General features: G+C 44.6%; 1 protein-coding gene across 1 annotated transcript; it reads right to left on the bottom strand.

Annotated features, from left to right (window-relative positions):
• Positions 1–958: 958 nt before the first annotated feature.
• BATF3 (basic leucine zipper ATF-like transcription factor 3) lies at positions 959–19,543 on the bottom strand. The gene is made up of 3 exons (XM_054971472.1): positions 19,360–19,543; positions 11,337–11,441; positions 959–1,144 (listed from the first exon to the last, which is right to left on the bottom strand). Exons 1-3 carry the CDS (start codon positions 19,426–19,428, stop codon positions 959–961), a joined length of 360 nt encoding a protein of 119 aa, XP_054827447.1. The 5' UTR covers positions 19,429–19,543.
• Positions 19,544–19,553: the final 10 nt, after the last annotated feature.

Genomic DNA, 19,553 nt, shown 5'->3' with positions numbered 1-19,553 from the left:
CTAAAAAAGGCGGGAGGTGGCATCATAAAGATAAAGAGGAGAGTAAACAGAAAACAAGAATATATGCGTACTACATAAAGGTGTCTTGCAGGATGACCTAGAACAAGGAATCATTCCTTCTTTTGCCTCTACAAAACAAATCCAAACTGAAGGCTGACTCTCAGCCCCCTCTTGTCATTTGCTTAAAATGGGAACACTGTAGGTCATTTCCCTCAGGAAATTCTAGGTCCTGAAGCAGTGGGGGAGAAGGCAGCTGCAACTCCATGCATCCATTTGTCCACCCCTCACATGCCTTGCAGTATACCTGGAGCCTGTGCTTAGCATAGCAGCTGACCAAGGCAGGCAACAGAATCAGAGATAAAACAAGGGGGAGGTGCTGTGGCTGCCTTGCCTCCCTCTGGCAGATTTAGAGGTGCATGTTCAACTGCAGCATTTGGATTTCTGCAGAACTTGAAATGTTTGGCAGGAACCAAGGGAAGAGGAGAACCCCATGGCAACAGAGAACAAGGACTCAGCCAGAGACCTGCAAAGTATACAAGAAGACCCATTTCTTGATCTTAGGATGCTGTACCCAGTCCTGACTCTCTAGCAAACTGTTCTGTTACAATTTACAGAAGTTTTCTACAATGCAGGCTAAACAATTCCATCTAAAAAAACCCTGACATTACAATTCTTCTGTACTATTTCAGATTCCTTTCTGGATATAGAGTACACAGAACAGATGTGGCCACACACAGAGCTCTGTCCAAAGATTCTGCCATGTGGTTGTAACTCATTCACATTTTAGTCATAAACATGACTTCGTGATACCTGGTAGATTCCAAGATGGGCAGGTGGTTGTAAGATGAAATCTACAATTTTGAACGTTTTTTTTTTCATATTCACACAGCACGACGAAGAGAAAACGTTGGATCTTGAAAGCTTTTCAGTAGCACTTCACGGCCCTCAAGAGCAGCACTCATCTTGGCAGGGGACCACTGAGGGCATCAATTCTAGGCATCAAGCCAAAGTTTAAGGAACAGTGCAAAAGAGGGCAGACCTTTTCATGGTCTCTCAACACATCAGTCAATTGTTTCATTTCATCTGTCAGCTTCCCAATCTCTCTTTTCAGGGATGTATTCTCCTGCTCAAGGCACTCATATTCCTAGAACAAAAGGAAAACCAGCAGCAGTTATCATTTTTATTTCACTACTTTCTTCTGGTGGGGTAAAAGAAATTATGAAAAGTTCATTTTTCTTTTAAAACAGCAGGAAGGAGAGTGCTAAGATAAAATAAACTGGTAAAGATGGAATAGGAAGTCTAAATAAATAAATAAATAGTGCAGATCTTTCATTACAGGAGTGATACAGTCCCTGTAATCAACCCCTGACAGTAGTCTGGCTGCTGCGTTTTGGACTAATTGAAGTTTCCAAACCTTTTTAAAAAGCAGCCCCACATAAGCACATTACAGTAAACTAACACTGATGTGATTACAGCATGGATCACTGTGGCCATATCACACTTTTCAAGGAACAGCTGTAACTGGTGAACCAGCCAGAGCTGATAAAATGCACTACATGCTAAGGATGGGACCAGCCACAGGCCAGGATCCAGCAGCACCCCCATGCTATGAATCGGTTCCTTCAGGGGGAGTGCAACGCCCGCTAGGACAGGCTAATGCAGTCTCCCAGCAACTTTTCTGTTGACCAACAGTGCCTCAGACTTGTCTGGGCTGAACTTCAGTTTATTGGCCATCATCCATCCATTACTAGGCACCTATTCAGGACTTCCACTACCTACCAAGTTTAGCTGTAATGGAAAAAGAAAGCTGGGTGTCATCTGCATATTGGTGACACCTCACTCTAAATCCCCAGATGACCTCTCCCAGAAGTTTCATGAAGATGACAAATACCATGGGGAATAAGACAGTCCTGCAGGGCTGAGCAGCCACAGGGCTCAGCAGCAATCCTCAGCATCACCTTTGGAATTGATTGGTCAAGTACGAGCACAACCACCAAAGCCTAACCCAGCCAGCCTCTACAAAAAGATACCATGGTTGATGGTATCCAAAGCCACTGACAGGTCCTGGAGAATCAACAGGGATCCACTTCCCTATCACTTTTTCAGAGAAGGTCATCAGTCAGGGCAACCAAAGTCATTCTGCATCCCAAAGCCAAGCCTGAATCCAGATAATCCATCTCCTCCAAGACTACCTGAAGCTGTGTAGCCATCACCTGCTCAAGCACCTTGCCCAAGAATGGAATAGTAGCCACCGGGTGGTAGTTGTGTAGGTCGTTTGGGTCCAGGAATGCCTTCTTCAGGAAGTGTCTCACAACTGACTCTTTCAAGGTAGTTGGAAGTATACTCATCTGCAGAGAGGCGTTTGGACCTAGTCAATCAACCCAGCCTGGGTTAGCCATGATGGAAAAGAGTAGACCACCCTTGTCCACTTTATCAGGTCTCAACAACTGACAGTTATGCATCTAGGACCAGATTGTGCTCCAATAACATCCTGAGATTTAGCCAGTCCAACTAGGATATCAATGATTGCTTTCACACATGTTGGAAAATGCACTTCCATGCACTTCAGCAATCATTTTCAAGTGAATTGTCCTGTTCCACACAGGAAAATCCAGTTGCAAATTACTGCTAAACTGCATTGAAATTGAATTATCCAGCATGTGTGAAAGATTGTGGCAGATGCAAGCAGTTTCATCTGTAAAGTGTGTTGCAAAGGAATCACAGTGGGCTTGTATTTTTTCTGAATCAACATCCTCTGGAGCTTCAGATAAAACCCCTTTGTAATGTGGAGAAGCTCCAGAGGATAGCACAGTGCAAATGCAATGGTGACTGAAAAATGAGGTCACTTCCTTGCTATCACCGCCACAGAGTAGGCATGATAATGTGCTCTCACCTTAATTCAGTCAAATTTGCTTCAAGTTTTTCTTCAGTTGTGCTTTAATCATCTACCCAACTGTTTCATCATCTGAAGCTCCTCAGCAAAAAAAAAGGAGCATTCTGGATTCCATGAAAGGAGAGAGGGCACTCAGGGCCAATCGTGTCCACAGCCCAGGCTGTTTCCATATTCTATATTCTCTGTATTCTGGATCCATCAACCTCCTGGGGTAGACCATACAAATAGTCCCCCCAGCCTTGCAGAGGCTCTGAGTGTCCATGGGTCTAAATCTCACCAGATAATAGTTGAACTAAGACAACGGCAGAATGGAAAATTCCCCATTACCCAACCATGTGCCTTATCTCAAGTCAAGTGTATGACCTGCTGTATGCACAGGGGCTAGAATATTCTGGGACAGCCCTACAGTTGTCATAACAGCCATAAAGTCCTGAGCTGCTTCCTGCTAGAGCAACCACAGCATGAACACTGAAATCCCCAAGGACAACAAACCTCAGGGTCCTCAGTACCAAGTTTGAGATTGTCTGTCAGGTCCGGCAGGGAGATTGTTGCGCAGTGGGGTGGGAGGTACACTAACAGAATCCTTGTTCTGTCTGGAGTCCCCAGCATGAGGTATATATACATCTTCTCTAAAACTAAAGAGAATAATTTCGGTCTAGTGGCACCTTAAAGACCAACTAGATTTCCATTGTATGAGATTTTGAGAGTCAGAGCTCCCTTCAGGGGTGCGAAGTGCAGAAAATTTGCATATGTAATGCGAGAAAAATTGTGTGTCCCAATTCAACCAGGAGGGATCCGTTGTTCCAGATTTGCAAATAAACTCAATTTCAGCAACCCTGCATTGTAATTTTCCTTTGAAGTGCCTCTGCTTGAGAACTGCTACCCTTAGGTCAGCGATGGAATGTCCTAGCAGATTAAAATGTTCTCCCACTCCCTCTTGAATGATTTTTGATATCAGATTTATGTCCATTTATTCTTTGCTGGTTTCTTCAATATAAAGATCTGAGGGGCACTGCTGATGCTTGATGACATACATAACGTTGGATGATGAACAAATGAATGAGTCTGAGATGGTATAGCTGGTGCTCTTAGGTTCAATGATTCTGCTGTTGGAGCAAATGTGGGGACAGAATAGGCATCTTGGTTTACTGCAGGCCCTGGTCCCAGAGTTCGTGTCTATGATGGAAGTGCATTGTTGTGAGGGGTTGCTTAAGGTTGGGGAGCTGTCGGTGGGCAAGAGAAGGTTTGCCTCCCAATGCCTGTGAGAGAGCAATATCATTCTCCAGCATAGGTTGCAGGTCATTAATGATGTGCTGAACTGGTTTGAATTGGAACTGTATGTGACTACCAAAGGTGTTCTGTTGTTGTTCCATCTGGGCTTATTTTGTAGCAGGTCATCCTTTGGCATTACTCTGGCTTTGTTGATCTGTTTTCTTACTACATCCAGTGAATATTGTAATTCCAGAAATCTTTGTTGTAGATTGCGCAGGTGAGAGTCTCTGTAAAAGGGACTGGAGCAGATGTGTTTGTAGCATAGAGCTTGGCTGTGGATGATGGATTGTTTGGTATGTTCTGGATGGTGACTGGAGGTGTGTAGATGTGTTTGGAGATAGCTGGGTTTTGGGATATGGTGATTTTTATGCTTCCGTCATGTATTTGTACAGTAGTGTCTAAAAATATCCTTCTTGTGTGGATTGATTCATGGTCAGGTTGATGGTGGGGTGGAGCTTCGGTTCTTGAAAGCTCATACATTGAAAATCTAGTTGGTCTTTATTTTATTTGTTGGATTTATATCCTGCCCTTTCCGCAAGTGGGCTCAGGGTGGGTCACAACACCATAAAAATATCCTTCTTGTGTGGATTGATTCATGGTCAGGTTGATGGTGGGGTGGAGCTTTGGTTCTTGAAAGCTCATACATTGAAAATCTAGTTGGTCTTTATTTTATTTGTTGGATTTATATCCTGCCCTTTCCGCAAGTGGGCTCAGGGTGGGTCACAACACCATAAAACCACAATTTAAAATATAATAAATAACAGTTAAAAGTAGACTTGAATCATGTTCTTCTGCTACCAACCAACATGGTTACCTATCTGAAACCTAAAAATAAAGTTTCTCCCAGAACCCTTTTTGTGCTCTGCTGATCTTCCAAACCATAACTTTGTATATGGCCCTCCTTTCTACTATACCTCTTTTGTGCAGAATATCTCTACTAAAAATCTCCTCTTCCCCAGTCTTCTCCTTAAGGTCTTACCTATGGCTAACATTTTTATAGCCCTTACACATGTTTTTTTCTCAGGACAGAATTGCACCCCTTGTTATGCTGGTACTACTATTCCAAGCTTATATTCTTTACAAGTGGTATGTGCTTGACCACTGGACATGACAGCCAGTCACCCTCCTGGTGCTTAACAGCCTTCCTGATTTTGCAGTCCAAGGCAGGTAGTAAAACCAGAACATTTCCCAAGACTGAAGAGGGCCATATACATTGTTTTCTGCTGTAGAGCTGACAAGCTGAATTCCTTCAAATCGCTCTACAAATCCACATCCTTTGACATTCCTTCCCTGAATCAGTACAGCTATATTTTTTAATCTGTGCTTTTTGGAGACCCTCTCCTATTCTATCCTCTTTGCTCCTCTATCAAACTTTACCCATTCTCTTCATCATTAGCATGAATGGAGGGCTTCTTTCAAAACTGTAGGCAGAGGGGAAAGTGAGGGGGACTTAGGCACTTTAGCTTTACAATGCAAATTCAGAAGCTAGTTGCTACTTGCCCTTTTATTTGCAATGCCACCTCTTCAGAGTCCTGCTCAATTTGAATGTGGGTAAGACAGAGAATGCATCACTACCACTTGTGGGGGGAGGTTAAAAAAATGATCATTAGCTGCTCAGCCACCATGACTGGTATCCCTGTTATGTGCAGGGCTTTTTTTCAGCTGGAACGTGGTGGAATGGAGTTCCGGCACCTCTTGAAAATGGTCACATGGCCACTGGCTGAGTGGCGCTGAGGGCACTCTAAACTCCCCTCTGTCTGGAGATCAGGAGGCGGGGTCACTGGCCACATGACCATTTTTGCCAAGGGTGATTTATACTTTTAAAAACTCCTCCCTTATTCCAGCTGACCCAAAGTGATATCATTGTGCGGTCCTTAGTTCCACCACCTCTTTTCCCAGAAAAAAAGCCCTGGTTATGTGTATGAACATTATTCTGTACTCCATGTGAATGAATGAATAATCTACTCTTATCCACAGAAAAGGCACATTAGGAAGAGCTACATGTTGAGATAAGATTACCAATGTCGAGGTGGGGCCTGGAGTTCTTCTAGAAATACGACTGATCTCCAGACTACAAAAGATCAGTTCTCTTGGAAGAAAAGGCATTTTGGGAGAGTGGACTCCATGGCATCACATCCCTATTGAACTCCCACCCCAAACTCTGCTGAAGGCAGTTGTCCCCAAATCTCCAAGAATTTCACAAGTCAGAGGTGGCAATTGTAAATTATAGGCAGGCTCATTATTCTTCTTCCAGACTTAAAAAAAAAACAGATTGCAACTGTGGGAACTGCATTTTAAAGGGAGAGGCTCGCGCATGCACGCACGTCTGTCTATAGAGAAGAGATCTGATCAACTTCTCCTCTTGCTTTTGATTGTGCTAAAAAATTATCTCCTTCAAGCTGCCATCCTCGCTCTGGAAAATTTACAAATACCTGTAATTTTACAGAAGCCATTTATTTATTTATTTATTTTTATTTTATCGTATTTATATTCCACCTTCCCCGCAAACAGGCTCAGGGTGGATAACAGCATTAATTTATTAATTTAGAGATAATGTTCAGCATACAAAATGGCATGAGGGGCAAGAGCTAAACGGGTCCACACATATCTTCCGCTTTAAATTTCCTGGAACTGAAATCTGAAAGAAAAAAAAACCTGGACAAAGTAGTTCTTCCCTTAGTCTCTAAACCTCCACCCTCACTTAAAAGTTTGCTACGCTGTATTTGTGATTGCTTCATGGAAGCTTTGAAACCTCAGGGATAAAATGGTTTGTTGCTATTACTATAAGCTAAGTTTTGGCAAACAGCCTTGTCATTCTATATTTGAGACTTTTTGTGAGAACCTTATAGTAATCAATTAGTTGAATTAAGAAGAATACAGTGATAAGCCCTGGACTCTTCAGCCCTTCATCATAGGAAAGGTACACAAGCCCATAATCATTTGGGCTGCTCTCTTCTGTTCTTTCTCAATGTCCTTTTCAAAATATGGTGATCAGAACTTCACACAGTATTCCAAATGAGACCACACCATAGATGTGGTCTATGAAGTTGAAGTTGATCATAGAGACCACAGGGGCAATATAATTTATTTATTTATTTATTTATTTATTTAATTCAATTTATATTCTGGCCTCCCCACATCAGCAGGCTCAGGGCGGATTACAATTGATATAGTAATTTAAAATACATATAACTTTAAAACCAATAAAACCACATAAATATTTAAAACACACAGCAGTAGACTTCTCCAATAACCACCACCCAACCATCTCCAAAGTATTTAACAGGCTGGGTGGGTAGGGGGGGGTATGTTTTCCTCTCGTCGGCCAGTGGGGAGGCCCAATCAGCACCAACCATATGCCTGGCAGAACAGCTCCATCTTGCAGGCCCACCGGAAGGATAATAAATCTGGCCGGGCCCTAGTCTCTTTAGACAGAGCGTTCCACCAGGCTGGAGCCAGGACCGAAAAGGCCCTAGCCCTGGTCGATGCTAGGTGGGCCTCCCTGGGGGCCAGGGACCATTAACAGCTGTTTGTCACTGGATTGAAGCATCCTTTGGGGCTCATATAGGGAGAGGCGGTCCCACAGATACGCCAGTCCCAGTCTGCATAGGGCTTTATAGGTTAATACCAAAACCTTGAATCTGATCTGGTACTCCACCGGTAACCAATGCAACTTGCGCAATACCGGTGTAACGTGTGCATTAGAAGGCACTCCGGTGATGACATGAGCGCCGCATTTTGGACCAATTGTAACTGCTGGATCAAGTTCAAGGGAAGCCCTGTGTAGAGCGCGTTACAGTAGTCTAACCTAGGGGTGACCATTGCCTGGACCACTGTAGTTAAGTCGTGGGTCAAAAGATAGGGGGCGAGTTGTCTGGTCTGTCGAAGACGGAAGAACGACAACCTGGCAACCGCCATGACCTGGGCCTCCATTTTCAAGGAGGCATCCAGGATCACCCCCAGGCTCCTAACTCTTGGAGCCGGTGTAAACACCGCCCCATTGAGTGTAGGAAGCCTGGGCCCCAAATCCACACTCCAGTGACTCAAGGACAGGATCTCCGTCTTCGACAGGTTTAACTTCAGCCAACTCTGCCACAACCATCCAGCCACGGCTTCAAAAGCATGCTCCAGGACATCCGGGGCCGATCTAGGCCAGCCGTCCATCAACAGGTATAGCTGGGTGTCATCAGCATACTGATGACACCCAAGCCCGAAACTTCGCACCTGCTGGGTGAGGGGCTGCATATAGATGTTGAACAATAACAAGGAGAGTATTGCCCCCTGTGGCACACCACACACTAGCGGATAGTGGGATGACAACTTCTCCCCTAGCGCCACCCTCTGTCCCCGACCATGGAGAAAGGAGACAAGCCACTGTAATGCCGTCCCTTGAATTCCCATGTCGGCGAGGCGGTGGGTCAGAAGATCATAATCGACCGTATTGAATGCTGCCAAAAGATCTTGTAAAATCAGCAGCACCGTTCCACCTCAATCCAGGTGTCTGAGAAGATCGTCCATGAGGGCGACCAGCAGTGTCTCGGTCCCATGGCCCGGGTGGAAGCCGGACTGGAAGGGATCCTGGTCTCCTTCAGGAAACTCTGCAGCTGTTTCTCCGCTGCCCGCTCACCTTACCCAGAAACAGGAGGTTAGAGACTGGGCGGTAACTGAGCGGGTCAGCGGGATCCAGTGATGGTTTCTATAACAGAGGCCTCACCACAGCCTCCTTTAGTGCCCCAGGAAAACCCCTGGAACCCAAGGATGTGTTGACAATAACCTCCAAGAAATTCCGTAGTCCACCAACACTGGCTTTCACCAGCCATGATGGACACAGGTCCAGGAGGCAAGTGGTAGGCCTCACCACCTGCAGGATCCTGTCCACCTCCTCCCCAGAGAGAGGGCTGAAATGATCAAATACCGATCCCAAAGATGGCCAAGGGGCCTCTAGTTCACATACTGTGTCAACTGTGGCCTGCAGATCGTGGCAGAGAGACAGGACTTTATCAGCAAAAAAGCTTGCAAAAGCCTCACAGCTAATGGCCAAATTCAAATTTTGATGGTCTCCACCCGATAAGGAGACCAATGAACGTACCACATTAAACAATTTAGCTGGGCGTGAGCTAGCTGATGCAATGGAAGCTGCGTAGAATTCCTTCTCCACAGCTTTCACTGCCACCTCATAGGATTTCATAAGTGACCTATAAGATGTTCTTGCCTCTTCATCCTGAGATCGCCGCCACATGTGCTCAAGTCGTCTTAGCTCCCGCTTCCTCTGCTGAACCTCCTCCATATACCAGGGAGCTCGGCAACTGTGGGGGCGAAGAGGATGAAAGGGTGCGATTTCGTTGATGGCTTCGGAGAGCTGGCTTTGCCAGTCCTCCACCAGCTCATCCAACGATCCACCATGGATCATCGGTTCCTGCAGAGCATTCTGGAAGCCAATCGGATCTATGAGTTTCCGCGGGTAAGCATCAATTAGCTCCCCGCCCTTGCAGGGGGGGGGCATGGTATCCCCAGTCGAGCCTTCAAGACCGCATGGTCTGACCATGGCATCAACTCTACCCTATCCAGAACCACATCCAACCCCACCCTGAAGATCAAGTCTAGCGTGTGGCCTGCTTTATGTGTGGGAGCTGATACAAATTGGGAAAGTCCTAGCATTGCCATGGCCGACACCAGGTGTGCAGCCTGCACCGAGGCGGAATCGTCAGCGTGGACATTGAAGTCCCCCAGCCCTATCAGTCTGGGATACTCCAAGGCCCACCCAGCAACCACCTGTAGCAGGCGCGGCAGGGTATCTGCTGGTGCACTGGGCGGTCGGTAAACCAAACAGATAGCCAAACTTTCTTTGGCATTCCACACCAGTCCTACACAATCAATGCCAGAGATCTCAGGGATGGGGAGTGGCCTGAAGGAGAAAGCCTCTTGGAATATAGGATATATAATATATTCTAAGTAGGAATAAGTATGGAAAGGCTAGAGGTTTTTGCATTATAAACAGGTTGTGGCATAAGCAACAGCTACTGGATGGGAAAAAGACACTGAAAAAGCATCCTCTGTAAAAAAATGTCCCAGTTTTGTTTGTCTGTTTGATTGTTTAGAAAGATCATCTTCTCCCAGTACTTGAAGCAATATTTTCATACCACCCAAACCTCTATGCCAGTGTTTTTCAAAACGTTCCTTTCCCATACCTGTCATACTGACTTTTCTGCTGAGGAACCTCCTAAAGCAGGGAGCTCTGACTCTCAAAAGACTACACCCTGAAAATCATGTTGGTCCCTAACGTGCCACTGGACTCAAATCCTACTGTCCTAAAAATCTGCCAGTAAAGCATTAAAGAGGATTCTGGACATTTCTATAAAACACATATGAGGCAACAGCCGAGACTACACAAAACTCGCTTTTGAAGCTGCACATTACTGGATTAGATTGGTAGCTGTCTGCTAGCTATCATTTGGGGAATCTCATGTCCCCCTTCTTGAACTTTTTTCTAAGGAACTACTGATACATTTCTAAGAACCTCCAGAACTCCCCAGTCAAAGCTATTTTTCTAAGCCAATCAGAAAACAGGGTTGCATTTATCTGTAAACTGTTGTTCATTGAATGGTCTTCTGTGCAGGCACACAAGGGAACTGTGCATGTTCAAGCCAGTCACATATGTTCTAAAGCTCCTAAAGGCGTGAGACACTTGCCTAGCCTTTTCATGCACTTTCCCCCTAGGCATGGCTATAAAAGGTGGGGCAAGCAGCTGCCTGGTGTAGAAGGAAATTAACAAGAAAAAAGAGCACACAGAGGGGAAGGGGGGAGGGATGTGTGCCTGCACAGAAGAACAGGATTCCCAGCTTCCAATAGTCCCTTTTGGACTGGGGAGGAGAAACTCAGTCCAGGGGGGAAATTAACCAGGCTGTTAGCTTCAGAGTGGCTTGGTTGTGATGGAGAACCACATCATTCTGTAGCAGGTGTGGCGTTTGCCCTGTGCCATTCTGCTCTGTGCCATTTGGAACAGAGTGGCAACCCAGGCTTGCCTCAGCCAATAAGGGGCTATTATGATTGCTGAGAAACCTTCCCTCATCAAGTTGCTGAGAGCCAAAGTCATAAGAGGAAGAACAGGAAATGCCATGCAACAGTCTCCAACAATGAGCAGATGCAGCCCAAGAGTCACAGCAGTAATCACCTCATGGAGTTTATCAGCTTTCTGTGTTTGTTTCTTCCTGCTTCTCTGGGCAGCAACTCTGTTCTTCTCTCTCCGCCTTACTTTCCTTTCATCATCTTCGTGACCCTGGTCAATGAAACCAAATGGGTTAGGCACCTTGATTTTGTTAACACTAAGGTATTCTAGAAACAAAGGAATCATTTGCGGTAGATAGGCACATTTGGAATACATACAGCCCTCGTATCTGCAAACACTTTACAAGATAAAGTGAAATCTTCTGTATCCATTATACAGATTAGAAACTGACTTCATTTATACCCTGCCGTTAAGTGCTTTACATTGTTCTCCTCTCCTCCATTTTACCCTCACAACAACCCTGTGAGGAAGGCTAGGCTGAGACTGTATGACTGGCCTAAGGGCTACCATGGCAGAGTAGGGATTTGAATCTGGGTCTCCCAGATCTTGGACTAACCACTACACACAATTTTTATACCTGTTATGCTCCCCTCAAGAATTCTGGTACTTTAATAAAGATTTGGACAATTTTTCTATTAAAGATTCCTGGCAACCTTGACAGAACTACTGTGCCCAGGAAAGAAGGATTCACCATTAAACCAGTTTAATTCGGTAATGATGCATGTATAACCACAATGATTTAATTCAAAAAAGCTACATCCTTTCAGATTTTTTTTTGTTACAAAAGTCAACCCCTTCATATAACAGATTGCAGAGAGATAAAATCTCCACCTTGGTTAGACAAAGTATTTGTCTATTGTTGTTGTTGTTGTTGTTGACATTTCTAACTCGCCCTTCCCACAAGCAGGCTCAATAATAAAACTATTCATAAAACAACAGTTCCTCATAAAATCAACAACAGATAATAACTGTCCCAAGATGGGGTCAATTCCAGATTCCTGCCCATCAACATACAGGGGGAGGGACCTTTCTCCAAGGAATTCCAGATGCCGTACATGAAGTTATCCTGTTTTATACTCACCATCTTAGGCTGAGAAATGGTGACTGGCTCAAGGCCACAGCTGTTCACTGATCGGAGCCCCAGTCCCCCTGATCTACTATGCTATGCCACGCTGGCTGCATCTTCAGAGCCCGTGTTAATAAATATACTCCAACTACCACCCACACCCAAAGAAGGGCAGAATCAGTCCTCCAGTTGCTATTAGCTTCATTTGTAGTCTGCCTTTCTCATTCGGACTCAAGGCAGCTTACAAATATGATAAAAACTATTCAGTCAATCAATGCCAATGCAAGGACTCAAGTCAGTTGCACCATCAGCTGTATCAGTGGGGACTTAAACCATTCTGCAGGCAGCAAGGTAGGAACAGAGAGGTACTTACAGAGAGTCAACAATTGATCCCAAGGACTATCAGAATAGTATATTTGTGCTGTCCACTTTCCAAAGAGGAAGACTTTACAGATTATTTTCTTGTAAGGACAGAGAACTAAATACTTGTGCCATTTGTGTTATAAACTCTTTATTTATAAATGCTCAGGATGAGCTGGTGGAAGCAGTCCTAGTGCCAAAGGATGGACTATCTGCACTCCAGCATCTTGGCAAGCGTGCCTTGTCTGTGGAAGAGAGCAGCTCATTCATGCACATTCCAGTGGTTTGCAGCAGCCCAAAAGCCATTAACTGGGATCCTGTTTCTCCATAAATGAATACCAAAAAATATGCAAAGATTTTGAGAAAGGTGTGTGTGCCTACGCGTTTTGGTAATCAAAAAGCAACTTTACAATAGTGTGAGCCTTTGGAGGATAGGATGGACTTTTTTTTGCTGCTGCTGCTGCCGCTGCCAATGCAGCTCAAGCTGCTTATTGTTGTTGTTGTTGTTCTATTTATTTATTTATAGTCCGCTTTGTCACTGAGACCCAAAGCGGATTACACAACACAAGTCAATAATAACAACCGCTAGGACATTCAATGAACAAATACAATAGGGTATGGGTTGCAGAGAAATGGGTGTAAATCAGTAATATCTTTAGGCCTCCAATGTGCCTATTACCAACCCATTATACAGGTAAACTGTAGGTTAAAAGCTGTGTTGACACAAACACCTTTGACCTGGATGCCCATTAATGGTCAATGATTCTGGGAAACATGTTCAATAGGAGCTGCATATGGAGCAGATGAATCACCAACAAGTAAATAGCAGAACAGCTCACTGGCATTATTTGCTGTGGAATAACTTGACAATTTGACACAGCGTAAAGGGGCCAAATTCTAACTAGAATTGTGCCCCCAGTTTTTATTGTATTATGTGGTTTTTATTACTTATTGTAAACCACTTTGTACTACATTCTGATTCAGCAAAGTGGTATAAAAAGTTTTCAGTAAGGGAACTAGAACTAGCCATTAAGGGGCAGTTTAGGAACAAATTTCACACTGAAAAATGAAACTTAGCTGGATTGATTTTGTAGTTTTCAGAGTGCACAGCCATTAAGAGACAATATAGCCAGTATTTCAAGGCTCAGAGTCAACACATAAACTGTTAGGTTTACTATACCTTATTATGTTTTATTTTGCAGGCTGCTTCAAGCAGGTTCCTTTAAAAAAGGAGCTTAAACATGTTGTTAAACATGTTTTTTGAACAGAGCTTAAACATAAATAAAATAAACTGCAAACTGTAAGTTTTTTATACCAGTTCAGCCATCAATACTTTCCCCAAAGAATTCTGGGAAATGTAGAGATCAATAGTTCCAATCACATAAAGATTCCCAGAGTCCCCAGAGAAAGAAATTGTCTGTTAAAACGGCTTACAGTTGTACTGCAGCTGCTTTCTCAAAAAAGGTGACATACCAATTTACTTCATTTATACCTTGCCTCTCTCTCCAATAGAGTCCCCAAGCAACTTACATCATTTTCCTCTCCTCCAATCTATCCTCACAACAGACCTGCAGGGTATGATCAAGTTTTCTCAGCATAAGTATTGCTTCATCGTTCTGGAGCATGGCTTGGAGGGTTAGTTTGCTGCTGCGCTTAAATCCCGGAGCTCCACAAACCACAATCTGGATCTGGATCCTCCCCATCCAGATTGCGCCGACCATTCCCCACTGACCCTCTTCTGCTGCCACACAGAGGAGAAAAGATGCAGGGCAGTGGATGAACATGTGAGGTCTGAATCAGAAAGCCCTTAAGTTCAAGTCTCACTTCAGCCACAAACTCTGAGTAAACCACAATTCTCTCATTCTCAGCCTCCACCCTTTCTGTAAGATGGGGACAGCAAAGCTGGCACTTAGCCCAAGCCTCCTCCATTGTTCTCAGGGCAGCCCAGGGTAAGCCAAGGTCATTCAGGAGGTACTTCATTTTATTTGCTCCAAGTTTCCATGAGTAAAAAAAGTATGCCATAACAGATGCCATTGCACATGTTCTAGGGCCCCAGCTGAGAGAAGGTCTGACATCAGTGGCACTGAAAGACTCCGCTAGATGCCTAAACTCTCCAGCTTGCACCCTAGGGACATGGTCCAAACACACTTAGTCCACACGGACTTCATATTCCCTTCTATGATGGTAAATACTTTGCATGCACATGGGAATTCTCCACTGTGCATGTGGTGCATTCCCAGTCTAACTCGTTTGCTTTTGCCCTTTACTCACTGTCCCTCTCTGCTATTCTTTCCCACATCCTCCTACTCTTGTTTTTACACTTTTCTTTAAAAAGCAAAAGATCAAGGTGTCACTGATACAATCCACCTTATCAGAACATGGCACATTTAGAAAGCCAGCGCACTGTCATGGTTAGAGTGCTTGGAGAAACCCAGATTCAAATTCCTGTTCAGGCATGACATTTTCTAGGTGAGCTTGAATTGGCCATCCACACTCTCTCCGTCTAACCTACTTCACAGCCTTCTTGTGAGGATGATATAGGGGAGAGGAGAAACATGTGCAGCACCCCTGGAGGCAAAGTGTGATCAAAATGGATTTCAGGCTGAGGACCAATAGATTCAGGAACATGTGGGGATTTTCATGTAACATGAAATACATTTGAGCCTCTAATTCTTTTATTAGATAACAGCCTTTAAAGATTAATAAAATTTATTCCAGCATAAACTTTTTCATCTGATAAAGTGAGCTCTGACTCAGAAAAGCTTATGCTGGAATAACTTTCGCCTGTCTTTAAGGTATCTTTGGACTCCTTGTTAATTTGGCTGTGACAAATTAACAGTGTTATCCCAATCAGAATTGCACTCCTTTAAACCCATTAACTTCAGCAAATTTAGAACGGTATAATGCTGCTTAGATTGGCATTGTAATGTGGTCACCCCCTGGAACAATTATTTATCTTTGTGTGTGTTGCAAATTAATGCTATTAGCACAGAATTTGGGAAAGCAATGGAATGAACACTATAGCAAAATAAGTTTAGCATTAGTGTTGAGTACCAGCCGAGAACATCACAGACTTAAACCCCTTGTGTGAAATGCTTTCAGTCTGATCATATTAATATCATCTTGCCATGCAACAACATCTTGATTTTTTAAAATACTTATATGTGATGCTCAAGGAAGAACTCTATGCAACTTGAAAGTTCACATTTGTAACATTAGCCCAATTAAAAACTTGCCTCATTTGTTCTGTATTTTTGTATTCTATAGTAGTAACGCTAAATCCATCAAAGTAATTGAAGAACAAGCTAGAGAAGTGATCGACAGGAATACATTAACAAAACTAGCCTTAAGGCAGAAAGTTGGACCCAATTGAGCTTAGACTTGAAAATTACCTCCAAATCAAGTGATTGTTCAGACAACATCGAGAGATCCTAAATAAAGAGGAGCTCAGATGAAGAAAGGAATGATGTTGCTAAGCTAGAAATATAGATGGATTTGGCTTTCAGCTTTAGTTCTGAGTAATGGCTTCAATACCCTCAACTATCAAGGTGGAGTGCCATGAGAGGTATGTGCCTGTGTGTGCGCTTCACTGGTTCATACAAGTTGACTACAAGGGGAGAGCTGCTTTAAATACTACTTTTGCACTGATACAGTACTGCTAATGTATGCTCATGCTATCGTCACAGACCTGAAGGTTGTATTATTTTAACTGAGCTTCCATGTTCAGAGGGGTGTAACCGCCTCAATAACAGTGATGGGGACAATAAAAGAGGAGGAGTGTGCCCAGTTTGTTGGTTGGGGGGGTGCATCTGGTTGGCTACCATGTGAAGCAGGATTCTGGACTAGGTCTGGGCCAGCAGGTTGTTACCTATCTCTGACAGACAGGGAGTCAGACAGTAGAAGTGAAGTCAATAATCTTCTTAGAGTGGTAACAGGAAAGTCACACAGCAGTGGAAGACAAGCTAGATGAAGCTTAGGTAGCCTACACAAGGCCATGACCACAGAGAATTGCTGGGAACTTGCCACCTCAGAGATATTTAAGACCCCATTTCCTTACTCCCCCTCATAAGCCTCTATCCCTTTCCTTTACAGAAATATTCTAAGCAATTACTTAATAACGAGTAAACCTTTTCCTGCCTTCCAACATTCTGGCCAAGAAGTGCAAACACTCTGCAATGACAGATAAGCTAGACTCAGCCTATAGTTAACTTTCATTTTATTAACAGTTAATGCATTAAAATGAAAACATGTTAGATTACTTGCATAGAGCTTTTTGCTCTTTTGTTCCCACTTACAATCCTCCCACACACTCATTTAGAGACCTCTCCCCTCGTTCCGGCAACCAGCCTAAGCACTGGGCAACTGTGAATTGGATCCTCAGCACGTCCCTGTCTCCGCTTTGGGCTCCTGAAGAAGATGAGGGGAGTACAGAGGTCTGTAGGGTGGAAAGAAATTATCACGATCCAAGAGCCACCTCTCCCTGTTCCACAGGCAGTGCCATGTTCTTTTTAGCATCCTTAGGTTCAGATTCCACCACAGCAATGCATATGGGCTGCCCTGAACATTTTGGATGTCATGTGGAGGGCACTGGGAAAATCCTGTGCATTCTGACACTGCGTTGTACAGCAGAAGTGATTCAGACATTAGAGGTGCCATATGCAGCAGCTACTCAAGAGCGCTGTTTAGAGCAGCTTCCCTGTAGCAGTCAAAACACACAAACTGACCCTTATTTTTAAAAGAGGTGCTACAAGGATGCACTGACCAGAAACTTCAGTCCCAAATGTTTGGAAGCTGGCTATCTTTCACCCTGTCAGAATGACATGAACCTAATGTAGGAGTTTTTCAGAAGGGTATATCTTATTTCTATACAGTACTATATTGGTTCTCAGGCACTGGTGTGTTTTGGAAGTTCCTAGCTCAAATCTCATTTCTGCTGTGTATGCTAGTAAGATGCTATTTCTCTTTCCACACTCACACTTTTCTGCCACTGCACTTAAATCACATTATTTATTGCTCAACATTCTCATTTGTAACTTGAAGATAATAATACTGGCCCTTTGAAGGGGCCCTTGAAGTATGATTCTTGTTGTGTGTTTTCCTATGAATCGCTATCCCATTTTGCAGGGGGGGGGCAGTGAAAAAGCCCCCCATCAACTGTCACTCATTGTGCGGTCACTGTGAGAGCGAGTTTCGTGTAGTAGTTAAGAGTGGTGGGACTAATCTAGAGAACCAGGTTTGATTCCCCACTCCTCTGCTTGAAGCCAGCTGGGTGATCTTGTGTCAGTCACAGCTTCTCAGAGCTCTCTCAGTCCCACCCACCTCATAAGGTGATTGTTGTGAAGGTAATAATAACACACTTTTGTAAATCGCTCTGGGTGGGCATTAACTTGTCCTGAAGGGTGGTATATAAATCAAATGTTATGTTATTATTTAAACATTACCCTAGCCAGATGCGACTCAGAACCTACTGACTGAAAAATACTTCCCTTGCTGCTAAGCTAGGGTCATTTAGAAGGCCGTTGCAAGGGTTACTGAGATAGCACACGTGCTTTGAACACTAATCTTAAGTATAGTCCAAGAAGAGAAGTACATAAAGAGGAGGGGTCACAGCTCAGAAAGGACCACCTGCTTTGCTTGCAGAAGGTTCCAGGTTCATTTTCTGGCATTTCCAGTTAAAGGAACTGAGGCAACAGGTTGGGAAAGACCTCTCTCAACCCGAGACCTTGGACAGCTAATGCCAGTCAGTGTAAACAGTACAAGGCAGTCTGACGGAACTTAAAGCAGTTCCATATTTCAAAGCTGTGTTGCCACTCCCATCCCATGGAGGGCGTAACCTCCAAAATATGGAGTCTATATTTCTGCCGCTTCCTCGCTTTTAAATAATTTCCAGGCCAGATCACAAATGCAAACAGCAGCACAGGGAACGTGCATGGATGACGCCTCACATGAGAGTCTCTTGCTCTGTCTTGGTTTTGGGGGAGACAGTTGGTGCAGGGAAATTGCTAACATCACACAGGGAGGCGCTCCAGACAAATAGCTTCCTACAAGCTGTCTTCACAAATTTGTTTTAAGCCGCAATAGTGCCAAAGTTTGTGTGAGCCAGAGCTGGTACACTATGAGAGGAACCCACCCAAATCAAAGCACCTCCTTGGAAGTAGTAACAGTTGAAACTACTCAGCAGGTGCCCAGTGGACTCGCATCACATTATGAGGCTCCATGTCCTCTTGGGCGGCTGCCAGGAACGTACAATAGGAAAGCACGGATCCACAAGGTACTTGTGGGCACTGTAGCCCCAAAGGGGATGATGTCCCCCAGGGAGTTTGTGCGAGGCAGCATCAGCTGGGCGAGTTCAGTGGTCTGGAGCTCAGGCATTGGCCTTTTCAGAAAGGCTTAGGTGAGCTGTTTGAATTTTTGAAAGGCTTAGATGAGATGTTTGCTAAACTGAAATTCAGGCAACAAGGCTGCCTGAAGGCGTTTTTTTTTTTTAATTAAAAGAACAATTCAAACTGAGCACCGCATTTCAGCCAGGATCTGACATCGCATAGATCTCTGCGAAGGCAGGAGGGAACGCTAGCAAGTTCTCTCCAACGCCAGGGGCGAGCACCGAAGCTGGAAGCCGCTTTCGTGTAGCCCCGCGCCGGGCACGTCTCTGCCCCTCGCCCTCCTCCCGCCGCCCAGCGCCCCAGTCGCCTGCCGCATTACCTGCTGAGCGCCTTCCGAGGAGGAGCTTCGTTGCAACAGGCTGCCCGCGGCAGCCACCCCGTGAGACATCCCGGCTCGAGCTGCTGCTGGCCAGAGGAGCGCATCGACGATCCCCGAGGAAGTCGAGCGGCCAGCGTGACGCCGCGCCGGCGGAAAAAGGGTCTGGGGAGCCCTGGGGCGAGCTGCTAGCGGCT

This window comes from Eublepharis macularius, chromosome 1 (genome assembly GCF_028583425.1).
Source record: "Eublepharis macularius isolate TG4126 chromosome 1, MPM_Emac_v1.0, whole genome shotgun sequence".
NCBI lineage: Eukaryota > Metazoa > Chordata > Lepidosauria > Squamata > Eublepharidae > Eublepharis > Eublepharis macularius.
This window is presented reverse-complemented; position numbering and strand designations above follow the sequence as displayed.